Source organism: Mus caroli, unplaced genomic scaffold (assembly GCF_978045245.1).
Source record: "Mus caroli unplaced genomic scaffold, Mus_caroli_1 scaffold_2, whole genome shotgun sequence".
In the NCBI taxonomy this organism is placed as follows: Eukaryota; Metazoa; Chordata; class Mammalia; order Rodentia; family Muridae; genus Mus; species Mus caroli.
In genome coordinates, this window is record NW_028227257.1 from 101,401,205 (window position 1) to 101,422,308 (window position 21,104).

At 38.1% G+C, this 21,104-nt stretch overlaps 1 protein-coding gene across 2 annotated transcripts in view; it reads right to left on the bottom strand.

Annotated features, from left to right (window-relative positions):
* Positions 1–1,459: 1,459 nt before the first annotated feature.
* The window catches only part of Ube2e3 (ubiquitin conjugating enzyme E2 E3), a 51,951-nt gene continuing 32,306 nt past the window's right edge, over positions 1,460–21,104 (bottom strand). For both annotated transcript variants that reach the window (XM_021186182.3, XM_021186191.3), the window contains exons 4-6: positions 8,216–8,348; positions 3,167–3,314; positions 1,460–2,086 (exon numbers count right to left, since the gene is read on the bottom strand). In XM_021186182.3, coding sequence (XP_021041841.2) covers positions 1,989–2,086; positions 3,167–3,314; positions 8,216–8,348 — 379 coding nt within the window. In that variant the 3' untranslated portion in view covers positions 1,460–1,988. The remainder of the gene's footprint in view (positions 2,087–3,166; positions 3,315–8,215; positions 8,349–21,104) is intronic.

Genomic DNA, 21,104 nt, shown 5'->3' on the forward strand with positions numbered 1-21,104 from the left:
AATTAATCCATGAATAATTCTTTTACAGTTAATAGTTACAGGCGACATGTATAGTCACCATCATTTTGTACACTGCCCAGCTCCTCAGAAGGTGTGTGGCATGGTCATTAGCACACCCCAGGTCTGGTGGGATACGCAGAGGCTCAGCCACTTTCATACTTACAAGCTACAGCTGGATTGGCAATGCAACAGCCCAGTATTCAGAATAAGAACCTTGCAGCACCAAGAGAAACTCAGCTTTCGGGTGTGAAGGCTCATTCCAGCCATGGCAAGCAGTCCTTCCTACAAAGCACCATGGTTCACTTTCATATAAAACCTCCACCCTCATCACATTGACTTGAACTGTGCATTTTTAATTTCTCCTTAAAATAAGACTCAGTTTTCAAAGATAAAGCTTAAATCTTCTAAATGTTAACATGTTAGCTGTTCCCTTATACAAGGGTAGTGTGTGTGTGTGTGTGTGTGTGTGTGTATAGAACTTGCAGGAAAAATAGACAACTGCTAAATTTAAGCCTTCCTATAATTTAGATTTCTATCACCAAATACTTGAACAGAAGCCCCCTATGGTAGTAGTCTACCTAACTATAAGATTCCCTTTCCTGAAGAAATCTTTATCTCTGTGTACATGGTGCTGGAGATGCCAAACTAGCTCCTACCACTGAGTTAACATTCTCCAGCCCAAAGCCATGTTTGCTTTTATCCTAATAATTAATCTCCATAAATTTTATTATGGCACTGTATTACCATACTTAGGACCGGAAAAGACATTGACCACAGATAATTTATTCCAGGCACAGGGAAAAAAATAGTACAATTATATTACAATTCTCTTAAGCAAGCTTAATAATTATCCCTACTAGTTACACTTAGAAGGAATGTAACCTCTAAACTCTTACAACTTGCTTGTCTTCAACTGAGAGTGTCACGCCTGCACACTAACACACATTCTACTTTCAGGGCAAACAGGACTGGTGAGCCTCTGGCTACACTTGCCGGCTATGTATCACAGTAGCAATAATGCACCATAAAAATTCAAGATCAGGAATAAAGGGAAAAGCACCATAGAAAAGCAATCACAGCATAGCAATTATCTGACAATATTGCCCAGCGTTGAACAGAAATCACCAATTTGGAGACAAAATGTTCTGTTAAGCCACGGAGAGAGTCCTAAATAACGCAGGACTTCAATTTCAATTCAAATGCTACACTGTCAATGTAGAATTTGTGTTATTGTTTTTTTAAGAACCAATGGTTAAAATCCAGCTTCATATTTTAGCCCACTGTATTCTCTCCTTAAAGGAAAAAACTCTACACACTTAGGATTTTTAAATGTTTTCAATTTAATAATTCATTTGTACTAGTCCTTAATAATCAATCTTCATAGCCACATCTTTATTTCATCAACAATCATCTCAGACACACCTTCTGACAAGACTTTCAACATTATGACAAGAAACTATGCCTTCAGGAGCATGTTTATTGTGTTTGAGATGATACATCAGTGCTCTCTGAGCTACAAAGGGTAGAAGGAAATCCTCTCATTACAAACTGACAAAGGTAAAACATTTCACAACAGCATGAACCACATACTCAGAAATAGATCTGGGCTTAATACAAATGACATAATTCCTAAGTCATCTACAGCTACTTTTATAACTTCATACAGATAATGAATTAGGCTAAAATGCACTATAATATTTGGTAGACTTCAGGACCAGTATCCTTAGTACATCACAAAATACATTTTGATATCCCAAAGAAGCAAGACTTGCAAGTAGGCATTTTAAACATCACTAATCTACAGCTACAAAGTTCTACTCTTGGTAGCTTTTACCTTTCGGGGGAGTCTCCCAGTCTCCAAAGGATAAAGACAAGAGTAGAATCAGTATAACATATACACAGAAGTCCGTATTGTAAAGGCTATAAAGATCCGCAGCACAGTGGGAAGAGGCCTTCTGCTCCTTCACACTGCATACAAACGATGTGAATTATGTTGCGTATCTCTTGGTCCACTGTCTGGCTATCCTGTCATGTTCTGCTCTGTTGGTCAAATACTGAGTGGCTATGCTTCCAACCAGAGGATCCGCTAGAGAAGTGAAAAGGACATTAAAACATGTATGTTTTAAACATATAGTTCTAACAAGGCATTATATAGTTTGGCAGCATTTTAATTCAGAATGTTTTTACTTTTTCATAAAAAATAGTCAAGAAACAGCTATACAGTTTAATATTTGGAAAAGATATGTGTTTTAACAAATATTTTAGACTTAACCTTTTGTTTTTTGAAAATCCTACTTGACTATATTTACATTATGTTTCCTTCTAGCTCTATCCAAAGCCAGGACTCCTTTCTTTAATGTGCATTGGTTCTTTTCTCCCTCTCTCTTCAGTCTATGTCTTTAGGGCTGACCGTTTAGGAATAAAGATGTAACCTATCAGGGGCTCATCACTAGAAATGACATCTTCTTGCTCCCCTAGCAGCCAGGGTGGGGACTTCTGAAATTGCTGATGACATTGTGTGGGTCTTGCTTAGGTGCCCCAAGATATTCTGTTGAGATGTTAATGATGCAAGTTCCCTGTCATGTTATTCTTGACATTTTATTCAACTAGGAAAGTCTGGCGGAGAGGCTGCATTTTTTGTTCTGTTACGCATCTTAACCGAAGTTTCACATAAAGCTTCTGTCTTACAATGTTATTCAGAGTGAAATCATCCCTGCCAGTCATGAAGTAACATCTACAATTGTAAACATAAGCAGCCTAAAAACTTACCTGTCATTTTATTTTAAATAGAATTTTGAAGTAAAAGTTGAATCTGAGGTTAAAACTTTTATAAGCAAAGTATGTACACATGGTATAGAAAGTACACCAAACAAAGCCAATACAGACACAATAAAACGTTTCCCTTCTGGACACCCGAGACTCAGAAGTCAATCCTTGGCATACAACTTTTTTTCCAGATATTCTATATATGTCTTGCACCTACAATTTAACATAACTACAGTGTGTATATATCTTTCAAGGTCTCCCTGTGAGTTCAGAGTTGTCTCATTAATACCCAGTCTCTTGCTAGATACTCTATTTCTGATGTAGCTCTTCCTAATTGTAACAATTACGTCTTGACCAACATTAAAAAAACACATTTGTAGATTCATAAAGATTTGCTTACCAGGGTTGCAATCCGTCAAAAGGGAACAAATAGAGAGCAAAACCTTTGAAATAGTCAAAGCAGGACTCCAGTTGTCTTTCAGAATATCCAGGCAGATGACTCCCTGACTGTTGATGTTGCAGTGATAGATTCTGGTACGGAAAGTAACCTATACACAATCACAGTAAACAGGAAGCAAACAAGGCTTATTCCCAATTCATCTCAACAGTAACACATTACAGATGATGCTGACAGTAAATAACTAACCAGTACTATTCTTACATTGGATGTAATAACAGAGTTAAGTAGTTTTATTTAAAACTATTTTAAAAGTTACATAGTTGTATTTTAGTTGAAAGTATTGATTTTTGGCTTTATTTTGACACACAGAAAGAACTATATTTGGCTCATTTGTTTTTGTTTTTGTTGTTTCCTTTTTGACACAAGGTGTCAAAAAAAAAAAAAAAAAAGGTGTGTAAGTCTGGCTGACATGAACCTGCTATGCACATTGCACTGGTTTCAAACTTACAGCAATCCTCCTGCCTCTGTTTCTTGAGTACTGGGACTATTGGCATGCACTACATACAATACCAGGAATTACCCTGGTTTATAAACAAAGTGAACAGGTGAACAACTGATCAATTAAATCTACATGAATGGCATTATATATGCGTGTATATGTATAGTCATATATCATATGTCTTTGTGGACACACATGAACATGGAAATGGAGAAAAGTTTTGACAACAAAGTACGAAGATAAATGATTCTTCAAAGGTCAGGTCAGTTTCTAGTAAAAGTGATGAGTATCACCAACTCAGCCAAACTTCTTTCTATGTCAGAATAAAATGAAGGACTGGGAGGAAGGCTGCAGCCATCATCTGTGTTACTGTCCTTTCTTAGTCACTCTCCTATAGACACTGACATAAAAAAGCAAGGTTTTCTGTTATTGCACCAAAGAAACTGACATCTCTTTTTCAGGAATAAATACTTGTATGTTTCTAAGCAAATGCAAAAAGCAGTTGAGAGTAAACTCATCACTTGGACTTGTAGAAAAAAGAACTTTCTATTTTATAATTAGCAGTGTAGTGGGCTTCAGAGGACAATCAGGGCAGGAAGAATACCCAGAAGTGCTTTTTCAGGGGGTAGGGGCAAAAAAACAAAAAAGGCAGAGTGGAGGAACACATAAACATACTACCTAATGATGGCTTAATAGGGGTACAGATCATATCATGACACTCTGTGAATTCAGAGATCTGAATTCTACCTAGGCATCTAACTTTGAATACCATGTTTCAAAGACTTAGTACCAAAAACAACATATAAGAGCTCATTAATAATATTCTTATGGATGTTACTTATAGCATGTTGAAATAGTAATATTCTGAATATATAGGGTTAAATATACCTTTAAAATTAATTCACAATTAGTTCCTCTTATTTATTTAATGTGGCTATGGAAACTAAAATTATACATGCACTTTACTTTGTCTATGCTTCTAATAGACAATGTTTTTCAAGAAAATGGAATACTTGCATGTCCAAAAGACTGAGCTTATTACTTAAAAGACAGAAATTATTTACAATTAACAAAATGTTTATTACTCTTTAGGAAGTTCAATACCTTAACTGAACTTCATAAATACTATAGAAAAGCCAGGTGTTAGTGGCACACATAGATTTCTGTGAGTTTGAGGCCAGCCTGGTCTTTTCCAGGACAGCCAAAGTTACACAGAGAAATCCTGCTTCAAAAACCAAAAACAAATATATATATATTTGAAAGAGGGAGGGGAGAGACAGAGTGAGAGGGAGAGAAAGAAATAAGACTTATTAGCAAGATACCACAAATTTTATTTGTTTCATTTAGGAATAGGGTTTAAGAATGGAAAAATCTGTCTTAACAACGAGAGAAACATTACAAAGTTATAAATTTAACACATTGGAACTTCATAGTATACTAAATCTATAAATAGCCATATATTAATAAAAATGACAAGCCATATACAGGACTACAGTTCCAAGCCCTTCTGCTAGACAATTTCTATTTCCACTAATAGTGCTAAGAAAAATGTAAGAATCTTTTAGGTTATATTATTTCTTCCTCACATACAGAAATAGTATCATAACTATATCCTGTTAACTTTCCCCCTATTTTCTAAAGTGTTAAAACCAATTTTCAATATGAAAAACTACACATGTGGAAGTTTCACTATTTATAAAAATAGGCATACAGTTTACTAAACATTTATTATACAGAAAGCAGCAAAAGAATGAAAACTGAGCAGCTGGTAATAAGCTGACATTATATATGTACCATTCTCCGTGAGGATCTAATTTATGGAATGAGGGCTCTGACTATCTGACTTAGCAAGGGGGACATGGAGACTTTAAGAGCTTCTAAGATAACTTTTAAGATCTTAGATTCTAATGGGTCACACTGTATAACACTTAATCTTAATTTGAAGTAAGTTTGCCCAGGTTGTTAAAGGACCATCTTGTCAGAAAATGTGGCACACAATTAAGTATTACTTAGCTGATCAAAAGAAAAAAAAAAAAAAAGACATCATGAAATTTGTAGGCAAATGGATGCAACTAGAAAAATACCTTCCTGGATGAGGCAACCCAGACCCAGCAAGACAAGTATGTTATGAGCTCAACTTATAAGTGGATATTAGCTGTTAAGTAAATGATCATCAACATGCAACCAATAGACCAAAGAGGTTATGTAAAGAGAGCTCCAGGGAAGACAAATAGACCTCCATGGGAAGATGAAATAGAATAGATTTTGCAGGTGGTCTAGGGAGAGTTAGAGACAAGAGTAAGAAGAATCCAGTCAGGCAGGGAGGGATGAAGGGAGAGAGAGACCGCTTGAACTGAGGAGCATTGGGTGAGGGTGGAAACAGTTCAGAGAAAATTTTCTTGAAGCTACGAAGGTGGCCCTCGTGAGGATTCTTAGTAATGTAGGCTATCGAGTCTGAACTGGACATCTTTTGTAGCTAGGTAAGTGGAGTAATTAGGTAGCATTCGGTTTAGTTGTTGGTCAAAGGGGGTCCCATAGAGATCCTAAACATCCCAGGGTGACACAAGGACTGAGGGGGTGCTCTCTGCATCGGGGAATCAATAGCTGAGGCAACATTCAATTCACTCACTGAATGCAGAGAGGTCAAACTGGTGCCTGCATGGAGCCTTCACTCCTACATTCTAGTTTCTTTGGCACATGACGATTCTCTACAAACTACAGAAAGACAAACCTGGACACTACAAAAGCCTTAACCTACACTCTGTCCAGCCTTCCAGATGTGTTGGAACAACGGCAGCAAAGAGTATGTGGGATGACCAGCCAATATCTGGTTTAACTTGAGATCCACTGAGGGAGCCCATGCCCTACACCAGGATGGTCAGGAACCAGAGACTGGATAGCCTAGAGACCTACGGCAGAACCAAACACATTTGACAAAACACAAACAAACAAAAAACAGTGATATGATTTCCAATGATGTTCTGCTATACTCATAGATCAGTGCTTTCTTTGCCCAGCCTGTTTTGGAAACCCTTTTTCTCCAACTGGGTTCTTTCCAGCCTCAATGAGGTTTTCGCCTAGTTTTGTTTTGTCCTCTCTGGCTGTCTTCTCTTGGAGCCCTACTCTTTTCTGATGAGGAAACAGAAGGGGAGGAGTGGATACAGGGAGGGCCAGAGACAGACAGGGCCTGGGGAGGGCCAGAGACAGACAGAAACCATCTTGTCTGTAATTTGAGGTACACACCACTAGGTGGAACCATTGTTACACTGTGTTAGAGAATACTGTCTTGAAAAAGGTCCTTTCTAAAAGTCATGAAGACTTTTATAGACTAGACTTCACACACACACACACACACACACACACACACACACACACACAGAGAGAGAGAGAGAGACAGAGAGAGAAACAGAGACAGACAGACACATGGAATTGGATAGATAAGATAAATAAATAGATAAACACATACAATGAATCACAAATATATTTAAATATTTTCAGGATTTGAAATGAAAAGCATTTTCACACAAGGAACCACATAAAATCAGAAAATATCTTTGACTCTGTTGTTTCTATTTGTTTTGTCCTATTTTGGTTTGTTTTTACTGTATTTAATTTCATTTCACTTTATTTTATTTATTTATTTTTCTTTTTTGGTTTTTCGAAACAGGGTTTCTCTGTATAGCCCTGGCTGTCCTGGAACTCATTCTGTAGACCAGGCTGGCCTCGAACTCAGAAATCCACCTGCCTCTGCCTCCCGAGTGCTGGGATTAAAGGCGTGTGCCACCATGACCGGCTAATTTTATTGTTTTTAGATGGCTGCTTGTATCCTAAGGAGGGAAGTAGTGTAGACTGGGAGGTGTTGGAGGAGAGTACACCATAATCAGAATATACTGCATTAAAAATTTATCTAATTAAAAAGGAAAGCATGTTACAAGTTGGGGGCTGAATTCCTCCTTAGCAAAACTCGGATACACAGACTAAGCTCTAGGGTTTCCTTGACTACTTTATAAAGAGAAGTCAGAAGTTCTTCAAGTAAGTATCGTGTTTAGGCTTTGCATAGCCATAGCTCTCCGTTTGTTACCCAAGTAAACAATCTGTTTAAATGAATTAAGAAGAAAGTAGAAGTGAGCCTGCCACTGTCAGTTTTGTATTACACTCACAGAAGGCACAAAATCAGTGTCAAAGTACTGGGTTTCCCTTTGTTAGTTTCCTAGTTTTCGCTTATCGAAGAATAAAGACAAATCCTTATTATAAACCTATTTCTGAAAGCTACCAATGACTTTATTTCAGAGGGAGTTTTACATATGTTCACATTTATGTTTTCTTCAATGCATAGATTTATTTACTATTAATAAACTATTGAATATAAAATTATTTTTAAAAGGCAGAAGTCAGTAAGTTTTTGGTTTTAAAATTTGGTAGAGTTTCCTATTAATTCATGAACAACAATTAAATACAAATTATTACAGTAATACACATATAAATTCTAGAGTAACTAACTAGGTTTTGAAGGAGGATAAATATTAATCAATGTACACATAAGCTCTTACCTTTGGGGGCTTAAATGGATAATCTGAAGAAAATGTGATATCCAGAAAAAAAACACCACCTTCATATACAGAACCTGGTGGACCAAGTATAGTTGACCTCCATTCATAAATGTTATCTCCTTTAGGCCCAGCACTATTTAAAAGAAATTAAAAATCAATATTTACATCTATAAATAATATAGGTTAACATCCTAAGATGAATGCAAAATTAGAAGTTAAATAAGCAATCTAAAGCAATAAGACCAACATGTTCCTGCACACATGTATAAATTCTGAAATATTCCAAATGAACAGAAATTATAATGAAAACATAAAAACTATAAGTTTATTGGATACCTCTGTTAGCATTTTGCTATTTGCCCCCTATTCCCCTCCCCTCTTGCTACCTCCCCCCCCCCCCCCATGAACAGGTACTAGTATAATTTGCTGACACTGATCCTTTCCACAGTAAATACTTACATGTACTCTTCTAAAAATAATTTACAAATCAATAGTTACTAAATGTCAACCACACTAATCTATAATTTGCATGATAAAAGATCCAGTCTTGGGGGGGGGGCAAGAAAATCTTATATGTTAATCTAGTCCAAGACAGGATTTACTGAGTAACTCCCGGCTGGCCTAGAACTTGCAATCATCTTGCCTTCCCATCTGAGTACACAATTCAGCGTGTGCGCTCAGCACAGCCGCCTATTACTTTCCTTTAATATGGGCTCTATCAGAACTTTATTTTTTCTGACTTTTGACAGAATACAAACAAATACACAGCAACAGAGTTTGCCTGTGATTCTCTTATGAGACTCAAGTAATACACTCCTAATCAAAACACTAAATAAATGATATGTCATTTTGGAGTCATGACATTTTGAAGCACATGATTTCGTGTCCTGTCCCTCACTGGTGATATTAAGCTTCACCTACTGAGGATGCTTTCTAAATTTCCTACTGCTTATTTACTATCTGTTCTGCATCCAGTATGCACTCTTTGGTTAGATCACTACCATGTAATACCCTTCTCTTTATTCAAAATTCTCCTCTAGATTTAACACTCAACTGGAATCCTCTGGACACTCCTATAATTGGCAAATCATGATATTTCAACTCCAGTTATTCCTCCATACTTAACAGCAGTCTTCAGCTCCCTCTTGCTTTGTGTGCTTATATAAATGTTATTGATATGAACTTGTAAAGTACTATTTCTTTCTAATACTTTATAATTCATTATTGCTTTTAACTATTTTGGTGCTTGAATCATCATAGACTGTTGCCCAGAGGGAGAGCCTACAAAACAGCTCCAACATACTTCTAACATGCCGGCATCATTTTAGAGTACACTCCAACACACTTCTAACATTCTTCCTCCTCCCAGCCCTGGAATCAGCTTCAAGAATCCTGGGTCCTTGTTGGAGAATGTTAAGACTTGAATTCTACTGAACCACTGAAACACTTTAATGCAATGTGCTAAACACCAGTATTATTTATACAATAAAAATTTAACAGTTCAATATAATCTAAACTCACAATTTCTGGCTGGTAATGCAACAATGACTCCTGTAAACATTGTTCAAGCATACCTTACACATTACCATTTTCCTCTGTTTAGAATGCATTTTCTCGTTAATTATGTGCATATGCAGGTGGGAGTGGGTAGAACATGTGCATAGGAGTGAAGATACTGGGGCACTTGATATAGGTGCTGGCAATCAAACTTAAGTCCTCTGCAAAGTCATATACCCCCAACAGCTGAGACATCAGCCCTACCTATTTAACTTTAGGCTTTTACACTGAAAATTTCTTGGCTTTCTGTAAGTATGCACATGCTTTTGTTCTTTTAAACTGCCCATCAATTTAGAAATGATCTGGAAGGCCTCTTACAGTAGTTAGTGCAAAACAGTACTGCAACCATGTTAATAATCGGGCATCAGCTTAACTACATGTTATTAATCCTGTAAAACTAGTGAAGTTCAAATGATAAACCTCAACAAAGGCTATTCTTATAGTCCTCAAATATTTCTTTGCTACTCTAATCTCACTGTGGTTATCTCTGCTTTCCCAGCAGATTATAAAGACTTGTGTAAGTACCCAAAGAGAACCAACTTCCAAATAACCAAATTCAGATGATTGAACAGAAGATAAATTGAGATCAATGTATTTTAATGAACTGTAGAATCTTAGATTAAAAAGATGATGCTTTGGACAAATCTACCAGCCCCCTGAAGAAACAGAGATGGAGAGGGTGACGAATCCATCCTAAATCCTGTTACATGGCAGAAGAGCTGAGATTCCCACTGTGAAACCAAATTCTTGATTCTAAAGTTTGTTTTCCCCCTCTTATGCTGCATGAAAAGGGTTCATTTAACTCTATTACATCAGGACTTTAAATATAAGAGAAGCATCTAGCCTAAGGGAGTCTAATTTCACTTCCTTTACAGCATCACTTAGAATATGGAGAGGCTGGGACAGACCCACCAAGAGACATGGGAAAGGAGAGCTTCAGGTCTAAGTCCATTAACTCCAAGCATTTCATAGCCTAGCAGCAGACCTGCCACTGAGCTGACTGGAAAAGACATGGGCGAAACTGACCAGCCATTCCCTGTATCTTTCCTCAGACCTCCGTGCTTTCTACTTCTCTCCTTCCATAGGGCAGAACTCTATAACCTTCCTTCCATACACCATCAACTTTTCTCTGTCAAGTGAACAATAGCCACAAGAATCCAGCAATGGCATTTTCCAAACTTGACTAAAAGACAAACTTGTTTCTCTATCCCTTCCAGCTTTTATCTCAAATTATTGTCCCTTTAATCGAAAAACTCCTTTAAAGTATTCCTGTTATGTGACATCTCTAATTTCTCTCCTCCTGTTTTTAAAATAGTTTCAAGCTGGATTTCTTTCCTCATTTTTCTATGGAAACAACTTATTATCTAAGGTCAGCAATGACATCACTGATGGGCCCAATTGTAATTTCTCATGCATCAACTAACTAAATTTTAAAGTAGTAAATCAACTGAAAAGAAAATAAAACTCAAGAAACCAGAAGAGGGGGTAGCCAACAAAATGAAGTATGTATAAAAATCTCATATGGAAAAGCTGTTGCAAATTTAAAAAATAAAAGTAAAATATTAATAAAATTAAGTGGCTTGAGTGATGACTCAGCAGTTGAGAGTACCAGTTACTTTGTAGAGGACCCAGGTTCTGTTGAACCCACCTCATGGCACATCATCATCTGTAACTCCAGTTTCACAAGGGTCAGTGCCCTCCTCTTCTGGCCTCAATAAGCACTGCATGTACATAGTACACATACATATATACAGGAAAACACTTGCCCATAAAATAAAAATAAATAAATGTTAAGAAGATAAAATTAGATATTCTGAATATCAAATTTGTAGGGAGACTTGTCAATTCAACTTTAAAATGTTGAAATGTCAATTTCAACATTTTGGCTTGTCAAAATGTCAATTTAACTTCATCTATGCATCAATGCTAATCCCACCCCTCCAAAAAAATCCCACAGCAAATTATTCTGTAGATTCCAACAAACATGATTCTAAAGTGTATGTAGAATATTGCTCAGGAAGGATGGAACAAAAAATGCCCAAATTGAAGACTTACAATACAACTGCACAGCCACAGAAAGGACATCAATGTGTATAGATAAAAAAGACGACGACCAAGAGAACAAAATGGAGAACCAAGAGAGTCGCCCGATCTTTGTAAGTACACAAGTAACAACAGAGCAAAGGCATTTCAGCAGAGGGTACAGAACTAGTAAAGCAAAATGATAGAGGCAGTGCAAAATGTCTACATTTTCCTCTGAGTTTGCCTGTGGATAATTCACTTTGGAAGATACTTTAACAGTTTCTTAGAGACTAAGTATATCTTACTATATGATCCAGTAGTAACATTTGTTGTTATTTAACCAGAAAACAGAAAATTCAACACAAAAACCTGTGCATAGCAGGAATATTCGTAAACTGTCATAACTGGAAAGCATTGTTATAGTTTTACTTCTGTGAACAGATACCATGTCCAAAACAACTCTTTTTTTTCCTTTTTTTAAAATATTTTTTTATTACATATTTTCCTCAATTACATTTCCAATGCTATCCCAAAAGTCCCACATACCCTCCCCTCCCACCCCCCACCACCGCTTCCCTACCCACCCATTCCCAATTTTTTTGGCCCTGGCATTCCCCTGTACTGGGGCATATAAAGTTTGCATGTCCAATGGGCCTCTCTTTCCAGTGATGGCCTACTAGGCCATCTTTCGATACATATGCAGCTAGAGTCAAGAGCTCCGGGGTACTGGTTAGTTCATAATGTTGTTCCACCTATAGGGTTGCAGATCCCTTTAGCTCCTTGGGTACTTTCTCTAGCTCCTCCATTGGGACCCCTGTGATCCATCCAATAGCTGACTGTGAGCATCCACTTCTGTGTTTGCTAGGCCCAGGCATAGTCTCACAAGAGCCAAAACAACTCTTATAAAGGATATTTAATTGGGGCTGGCTTACAGGTTCAGTTTCAGCCCATTATTATCAAGGCAGGAGCATGGCATCTTCCAGGCAGGCATGGCCGAGAAGGAGCTGAGAGTTCTACATCTTGTTCTGAAGGCAGCCAAGACAAGGGTCTTAAAGCCCATGCCCACAGTGACACACTTCCTCCAACAAGGCCACACCTCCTAATAGTGTCATTTCCTGGGCCAAGCAAATTCAAACCACCACAGCAGCCATTGAACTAGAAGCTGCTACATCTAGATGATGAACTATTACTCAGTGCAAAAGATAGGTCAAGCCACAAAAATACACACATGTACCTTAAATCCTTATTACTTGGTCAAAGAAGATAATCTGAAAACCTATATACTGCTATATACTACAAGATTCTAAACATACCATATCCTGAAACAGGCAAAACTATGGAGAAAATACAGATGTCAGGAGGACACTAGAGTAGATGCTGATGTGAAGCTACATAAATGTATCAGTATATATTTGCCTAATCATAACGTGCAGCACCAAAATTAAACTGTCATGTGCTAGGGACTTTAGGGACTTTAAAGTATGCTCAAAGCAAGTAATACACAGCACCCACGCTACTGGTGTGAATGCCAGGGAAGGTCACATGAGGGAGGCAGGAGACAAAGGGGCATATGGTAATGCTGTAGTTTCTATTACATTTTGCTATGAAAAATTCCTGTAAGAATAAACTAAAATATATTTATTAAAAAGATAAATTAAATTATTAAATTATTAAAACTATAGATAGTAAATATTACTCAAGTCTTGGTTTCTGAATTATAAAAAGTTATACTCTAAAGTTACATCTTGAAACTAGTTATCCTGAACTATGGAAGCATTCTAACCTTCCATGCCTGCCCATCAATATGAACGTGAACAACTTTCCCACATAACAATAAATGAATAACTTCATATTTTTTTAAGTAACCAATACTTAAAAAAAAAAAAGTTTCAATGCTTACCGTGCTTCCATGTTAAGCATTTAAAGCTACCTTAACCATACTACCTCAGTTTAACCAGCATGGCTTCAAGTTCAAGTAGTTGGCAGGTATTCACTCTGGCCTCTTCCCTATCCTTACAAACACAACTTGACACCCCAGGAAAACAGAGACAAAGAGTAAGATTCTAGTCACAAAGAATGGAAGGCCAAATTGAAAATTCAGGTGACAGCAGATGTTGGCAAAGATGTGGCGAAGTAGAGAAAGAGAAACAATCCTCCATTGTTGGTGGGATTGTAAGCTGGTACAACCACTCTGGAAATCAGTCTGGTGGGTCCTCAGAAAATTGGACATAGTACATTACATATTCCCAAAAGATTCTCCAACATATAACAAGGACACACGCTCCACTATGTTCACAGCAGTTTTATATATAATAGCCAGAAACTGGAAACAACCCAGATGTCCTTCAACAGAGGAATGGATACAGAAAATGTGGTACATTTACATAATGGAGTACTATTCAGCTATTAAAAACAATGACTTCATGAAATTCTTAGGCAAATGGATGGAACTAGAAAATATCCTGAGTGAGGTAACCCAATCACAAAAGAACACTCACGGTATACACTCACTGATAAGTAAGTAGATATTAGCGCAAAAACTCGGAATACCCAAGATACAGTTCACAGACCACATGAAGCACAAGAATAAGGAAGACCAAAGTGTGGGTACTTCTGTCAGTCTTAAAAGAGGGAACAAAATATTCAAAGGAGCAAATACAGAGACAAAGTGTGGAGCACAGACTGTGGAAATGCCATCCAGAGACTGTCCTACCTGGGGATCCATCCCATATACAGTCACCAAAGGCAGACACTATTGTGGATGCCAAGAAGTGCTTGCTGAAAGGAGCCTGACAAATACAGAGGTGGGTGCTCTCAGCCACCTAATGATTGCACTGAGCATGGTGTCCCCATTGGAGGAGTTAGAGAAAGGTCTGTGCAGCCCCACATGAAGAACAACAATTTCAACCAACCAAACACCCCAAAGCTCCCAGGGACTAAGCCACCAACCAAGGAGTACGTACAGGGACCCAGGGCTCCATACATATGCATATGTAGCATATGTAGCAGAGAATGGCCTTACTGGGCATCAGTGGGAAGAGAGGCCCTTGGTCCTGTAAAGGCTCAATGCCCCAATGTAAGGGAATGCGAGGGCAGGGAGGCAGGAATGGGTAGGGGAGCACCCTCATAGCAGCAGGGGGAGGAGGGAGGGGACAGGGAGTTTCAGAGGGGGTAGGAGGAAACCGGGAAAAGGGATGACATTTGAAATGTAAATAAAGAAAATATCCAATAAATTGTTTTTAAAAAGAGAATGGAAGGTTAAAGATCCTTCTTATTTAATGATTAGAAAATAAAAGACAGAGGACAGTACTGTCAGAGTGACAGATATGTGGGCTATGAACAGGGAGGGAAGTGGACAGCCTATCAATCAGCCTAAGACAGGAAAGAATCCAAGGAAAGGGGACAGGAAGTTAGGACATAGCAAGCATGTCACAGCAAGGGTAAAATGGAGGAGTTTCTTTGTGACAGAAGAGACAAAGGAATCAGGACAAAGACAATAAAGAAGGAACAGATGAAGGAAGGACAAGTCCACCGCACACAAGATGAGGACAAGTCCTGGGAAGACTGGAAACCAACATCTGGCTTTTAAACAGAAAGGAAACATCTATAGCTATTAGCCTTCTAGTAAAAAAGAGTAAGCCAGTTACTGTTAGTGTTAATACAATGTGGGGAATAAAACATATTCTCACGGATGTCTATTTCTAAAAGCACTCAGACCAGATCCAGATTTTTTTTTAAGTTTCTAGAAGTTAGCAAGTAAACTAGCAGTTTAGCCAATGCCTCAAACTCAAAGCAAACCCCTACTTTTGCTTCTAAGTTCTATAACTAGCTCATCTGTTCATTGTAAATAAATACTTCAAAAAAGTTCTCTATATCAGAACTAATATGTATCTATCCTTAAAGGACACTTCATAATTGGTTCATTTCATTTAAAAATGAATAATCCTGGACATGAACAGATTTCTATTAATATCCCTAAGATAAGCAGTAACTTCTAACACTGGCACATGTTCCCACAAGGAAGCAAACACCACTTAGCATGAATATTACAGAAGGAAAGAAAGAGAGCAGAGAAAGGAACCCTTAAGTTAGATTTAAAAATTTTTAGGGGCAATTAAGAGTAAAACAAAAAGTTCACCAAAACCCTTCCAGTCAGCTACATACAATTCAGGGATTAAGGTAAAGTTTAATAAACATGTTTATGCACTTAAAGAATATTAAAGGTATAAACACTGGCATCTACAGCAGAATAAACTTGCATATCAAAAAGAAATGCATTAAGTCATGTTGTTACCAACTGTAATTATAGCTGGCACTCTGCCTGCCTACACTCAACAATTCCTGTGCCCCAAATCTCCTTCCCAAATTCATAACTTCCTCTTTAGTTACTACTAATGTACACATGCTCATACTTAAGATGTAAATTTTTAGCATACTGCATCCTCTTACAGCCGTTCCTATGTACACATATCAAGGTAACCACTTGAAATTCATGAGCCCATCCCTGAAGGAACCTTTCTCCCTCGCTCAGCAGCCACTGACTGCCTATAGCTCTTCATCTAGGGAAGGATCACACTATTAAGATTTCATGCATGCAATTTCCATGTCACTTCTAGGAAACACGATCTCCTAGCAGGAGTCCTGGGATTATTGACTTACAACCCCTCTGACCCTCTTCTGTGATTTTCCCGAGCTTTAGGTACAGGGGTTGCACGACTATTAATTGGGATTGGACACCCTATAATCACTTATCCTTCACATTTTTAACAATTTGTGGATCCCTGTTATAGTCTCCATCTGATGCAAAACGATGCTTCTTTGATGAGTGGGTGAGAGCTACACTTACTTGTAGGTATAATGATAAGTCTTTAGAATGCAGTTACATATTATATTGATTTAGGGAAATGGTAGGTTCTCCTCTCAGGTCTATAACCTCTCTGCTTATGTGTAGTCTGCGCTGGTCTATAGTACCAGGCATGAACCCCTTCCTCCTGAGTAGGCTGTAAGTCCAGTTAGACAGATTTTCATTATTCTCAAGATAAATCTGCTACTAGACCATTGTGACTATCTTGTCAATGTGGCCATTGTATCTTGTAGGTTTTTCACCTGGGTAGAATTATCAGTTGCTCCTTTACCTTGGCAGGCCACACACTACCCACCAACATCATCTGAACCAGCCCCCAAGAAGACAGCTGCCAGATCAATTCCAGCTTAATACCTCCAAGTCCTGTGTCTTCAGCAATAAAGTGTTAGCCTTCAAGCTCTGGAGAATAACAATGGGCAATAGAAAAAGTCCATACTGTTTGGGGAGATTTGTGTCCCCCCAAATAATGACTTGTGTGTGTGGGGGGGGGTGGTGGGTCTCCATGCCTGGCATCTGTGTAGTTGTTCAATAGTGTTCAGCATTCTTAGCAATTAAAGAAATGCAAACTGAAACTATTGTAATATTTCATCTTACTTCACTCAGAATGGATGAGATAAAGAAAAGACAATGAATCCTGGTGAGGATGCAGGGAAAAGGGGACCTACACTCACTGTTGGTAGGATGAAAAACTGGAAATCAGTGTAGAAAAATCTCAAAAGGCTAAAAACAGATCCACCATGACCCAGCTACACCTCTCCTTGGCATCTGCCCTAAGGACTCATTATCATACAGAGACAGTAGCTCAGGCACATTTGCTGCTGTCTATTCACAACAGTCAGGAAATATAAATAACCAGAATCTCTTCCAACCAAGGAATAGAAATATAATACGTATGCATTATGGAATTCTATTCAGCTATTTAGAAGGAAAAAAAAAGACATGAAGTTTTCAAGTTAAGTTGAGGGGGGCTGAAAATTAAACACTGGTGAGGTGATCCAGACCCAGAAAACAAATGCCACATATGCTCACTTGTGGGTCCGTCTCCAAATCCTTAAACTGGAGTATATAACCTGACATATCCAAAGACACCAGAACAGAAGAAACGGTCCACAGTGAGGGGGTGCTTAGTGCAGAAGGATCTCTAGAAATGAGGATAGAGGACAGAAGACACAAAAGGGCAATGGACAAAATGTAGGGAAGATTTCAAACTGAAGAGGGGTAGGAAGGGGAGTACAGGGAGAGAAGAAGGAAGGAGAAATAAGCAACACTGGGAATATTTGAAAAAGCCAGAGAAAACAGTTTGCAAACTTGTTTTAAAGTCCCAATCTCCCCCACCCGATTTCTCTCTTAAGGAGTTATGTGGCATGGGCTGATGTTTCCCAAAAGTCATGTACTATTCGACAAACTGAAAAAGTTCAAAGAGCATCACCTTTCAAAAACAATGTAACTCATCTACACTGTAAGGCTGTACACTGCCCACTCTGTATGTAACACTCTTCTGAAACATGTTTTTCAATTCCACAAACTGCAACTTAATATACTGCCCTATAGAGTGGACTCTTCAGTAAGATCTATCTTAGGCACCATCTAAACCCTGTTATGTGTTAGCACAAAAGCACAGGCCTTCTAGAATTATGAACCACCCTGTACCAGCAAAATGTTTTACACAAATTACTACAAAGTGCTGTGTAATCTCCTGCCTTTTTTGTAAATTATTGTGACACATGAAAAGTAGTTATGTTTTTTGGGGGACTTAATCTCTTTGTCTCATACTGGGAATGAGGCACATAACCTGCTTTCCTCTTTCTTCTCAGCCCTGACAATGTTGAACAATGTTTTATAAGAGAAAAAGTAGTATTTATTTTCATAGCTTTTTCTTAAAGGAGTTAGATTCAACTTGTTTTAAACAGACACAAACGCACACATTCCATTTGCAGGATTATGCTTATGAAAAAATTAATATTTCTGACAGGTATACACATAAGAAAGACTGATGGACTCAAAAAAGTATATATGGAACATGTCAAAAGATGTTTCAAATAATTCAAACCTTTCTTCTCCAGCCAGTATTACCATAGAGCCTTTGATCATGCTTTGTCTATGTTGACATTCATCATCCAAATATAGTCATAAATAGTAGTAAGAAACATTTTAGAAGATAGTTAAGAATGCAAGTCACAACTCACTACAGAATACACTAGTTTTACATAAGATGTAAAACACTTTTTCAAGACCAACTCCAGTTATCTATAATATTTCAGTGTCTAAGAGATGATGCTAGAAGGACAGATTCTAAAGAGAGTAAAGTCAAATTATCAGCAGCTGTCAGTACACTCTTTAAGTCTATCATGCTCACAGTAGTATGTAATAGTAAATTTAATTGAAATACTTATTTGCAAAAAAAAACTATTCTAAGATATCCTTAGTTTTTCTCACTAATGGAGAATCCCCTCCCTAAATTAAGTCTCCCCTTGCCCATCATCCCCCTATTTCTAAGATGGGGCCTATAAATTTCTAACTTTACCAAAACACAGGAACAGAGACAGAAAATAACTTTATTTGTCAATGATGGCTAATAGCTGGGGTTTGGAGTGTTCCTAACATGTAAGACAGATTACATTAACTACATCTAAATGCTTACGTGAGCATGAGTGACTGCTACGGGAAACCTAGGAAAACCTCCTCCTAAATTTTCCTAAGGAAAAACCATGCATCGTTATTTCTTCCCAAACTTTTTTTTTTAAGTAAACAGTTGCTATTATAGAGGACTGTAGGAAAAACTGTCTTTCTCTAGATTAACAATGAATCAAATCTTCATGATTTATTAAGGATAAGAGAAGACAATAGCAGAGGAGATGGTGGGATGACAGGGAAAAAAAAAATCAGCCTCCTAAAGAGTAAGTTGTTTCTTTTTTTTTTTACCCTTTTTTACTTTTTTTTAAATTAGGTATTTTCTTCATTTACATTTCCAATGCTACCCCAAAAGTCCCCCAAACCTCCCCCCCCCCCCCCACTCCCACTTCTTGGCCCTTGTGTTCCCCTGTACTGTGGCAGATAAAGTTTGCAAGGCTTCTCTTTCCAATGATGGCCAACTAGGCCATCTTCTGATACATATGCAGCTAGAGACACAAGCTCCGTGGGGGGGGGGGGCGGGGGGCGGGGGGGTTACTGGTTAGTTTATATTGTTGTTCCACCTATAGGGTTGCAGACCCCTTTAGCTCCTTGGGTACTTTCTCTAGCTCCTCCATTGGGGGCCCTGTCATCCATCCAATAGCTGACTGTGAGCATCCACTTCTGTGTTTGCTAGGTCCCGGTATAGCCTCACCAGAGACAGCTATATCAGGGTCCTTTCAGCAGGAGCTGAGAAGAAAGGATGGACCATCTAGAGACTGCCATAACCGGGGGATCCATCCCATAATCAGCCTCCAAACAAGGAGGTTGTTTCTAGTTGCTTTTTATTCCTGCTCTCCTCCTACACAACATGCATTTAAAAAATGGACTTCTAAATTTTACTGAAAGGAGTTACCAGTTTCTACTACAACAAACCAGGCCAGAGTACCGCGTATTCCCCCAATATTGTGGTTTGTTAAAATGAATGTACAAGGAATTTAATCTTTATAATTTCACAATATTGTACTTAGTAATTAGATTCACTGGCAATTCACTAGAGATTTACTGACTTCTACTATTTTATTATGGGTACCTTTACCAAGAATGATACAAAGGCTCCTAATGTCAAGACTATAGCCTACCTGAGGATAAAAACCTTAATTAAGCAAACCCACAACAGACAAAGCAGAAATGTGATATGCATTACAAAGGAGATGCTTGCCTTGATGAGTGCCAGGGGAGTATGAACATATTAGAAACAACAAAAGTAACGACCAAAAGGAAGCAGTGCCTGGGGAAGATAAATGAGACCTACATGTATCAGTTGGTAAGAAGTAAAATCTCCAAAAGACTGAGCAGCATTTGCAAATGCACTGGGGCAACTGGAAATCAGGACAATGGGCAGAATCATGAAAACATGACAACACAGTAAGAGTTGAGCTTATGAGAAAGTAACCAATGTTCCAAATGGACCTGCATCTTTATCCTGAAGACAAGAGTATCGGTAAGCTTCACATCATATCAAGATATATCCGAGGTAATAACTTAGAAGAGATAGTTAATATTGGGTCATTTTTGAAGACTTCAGTCCAAGATTTGGAGACTCAATTGCTTTAGTCTAGGTGGGTGCCATAGAACGACTTACCATACACAGATGGCATAGTGTGTGGCTCACCTAAGCCGTCAGGAACAGGCACAGAATGAAAAAAAGATAAGGACTTCACAACTTTCTTACAAGGCACATTCTCAGTGGCAAACAGCTCCATTTTCCAATAGTGTCACCCAGGGACCACCCCATTGCTCTCTCTCTTTAGCCTCATTGCTAAGTGCCATCTA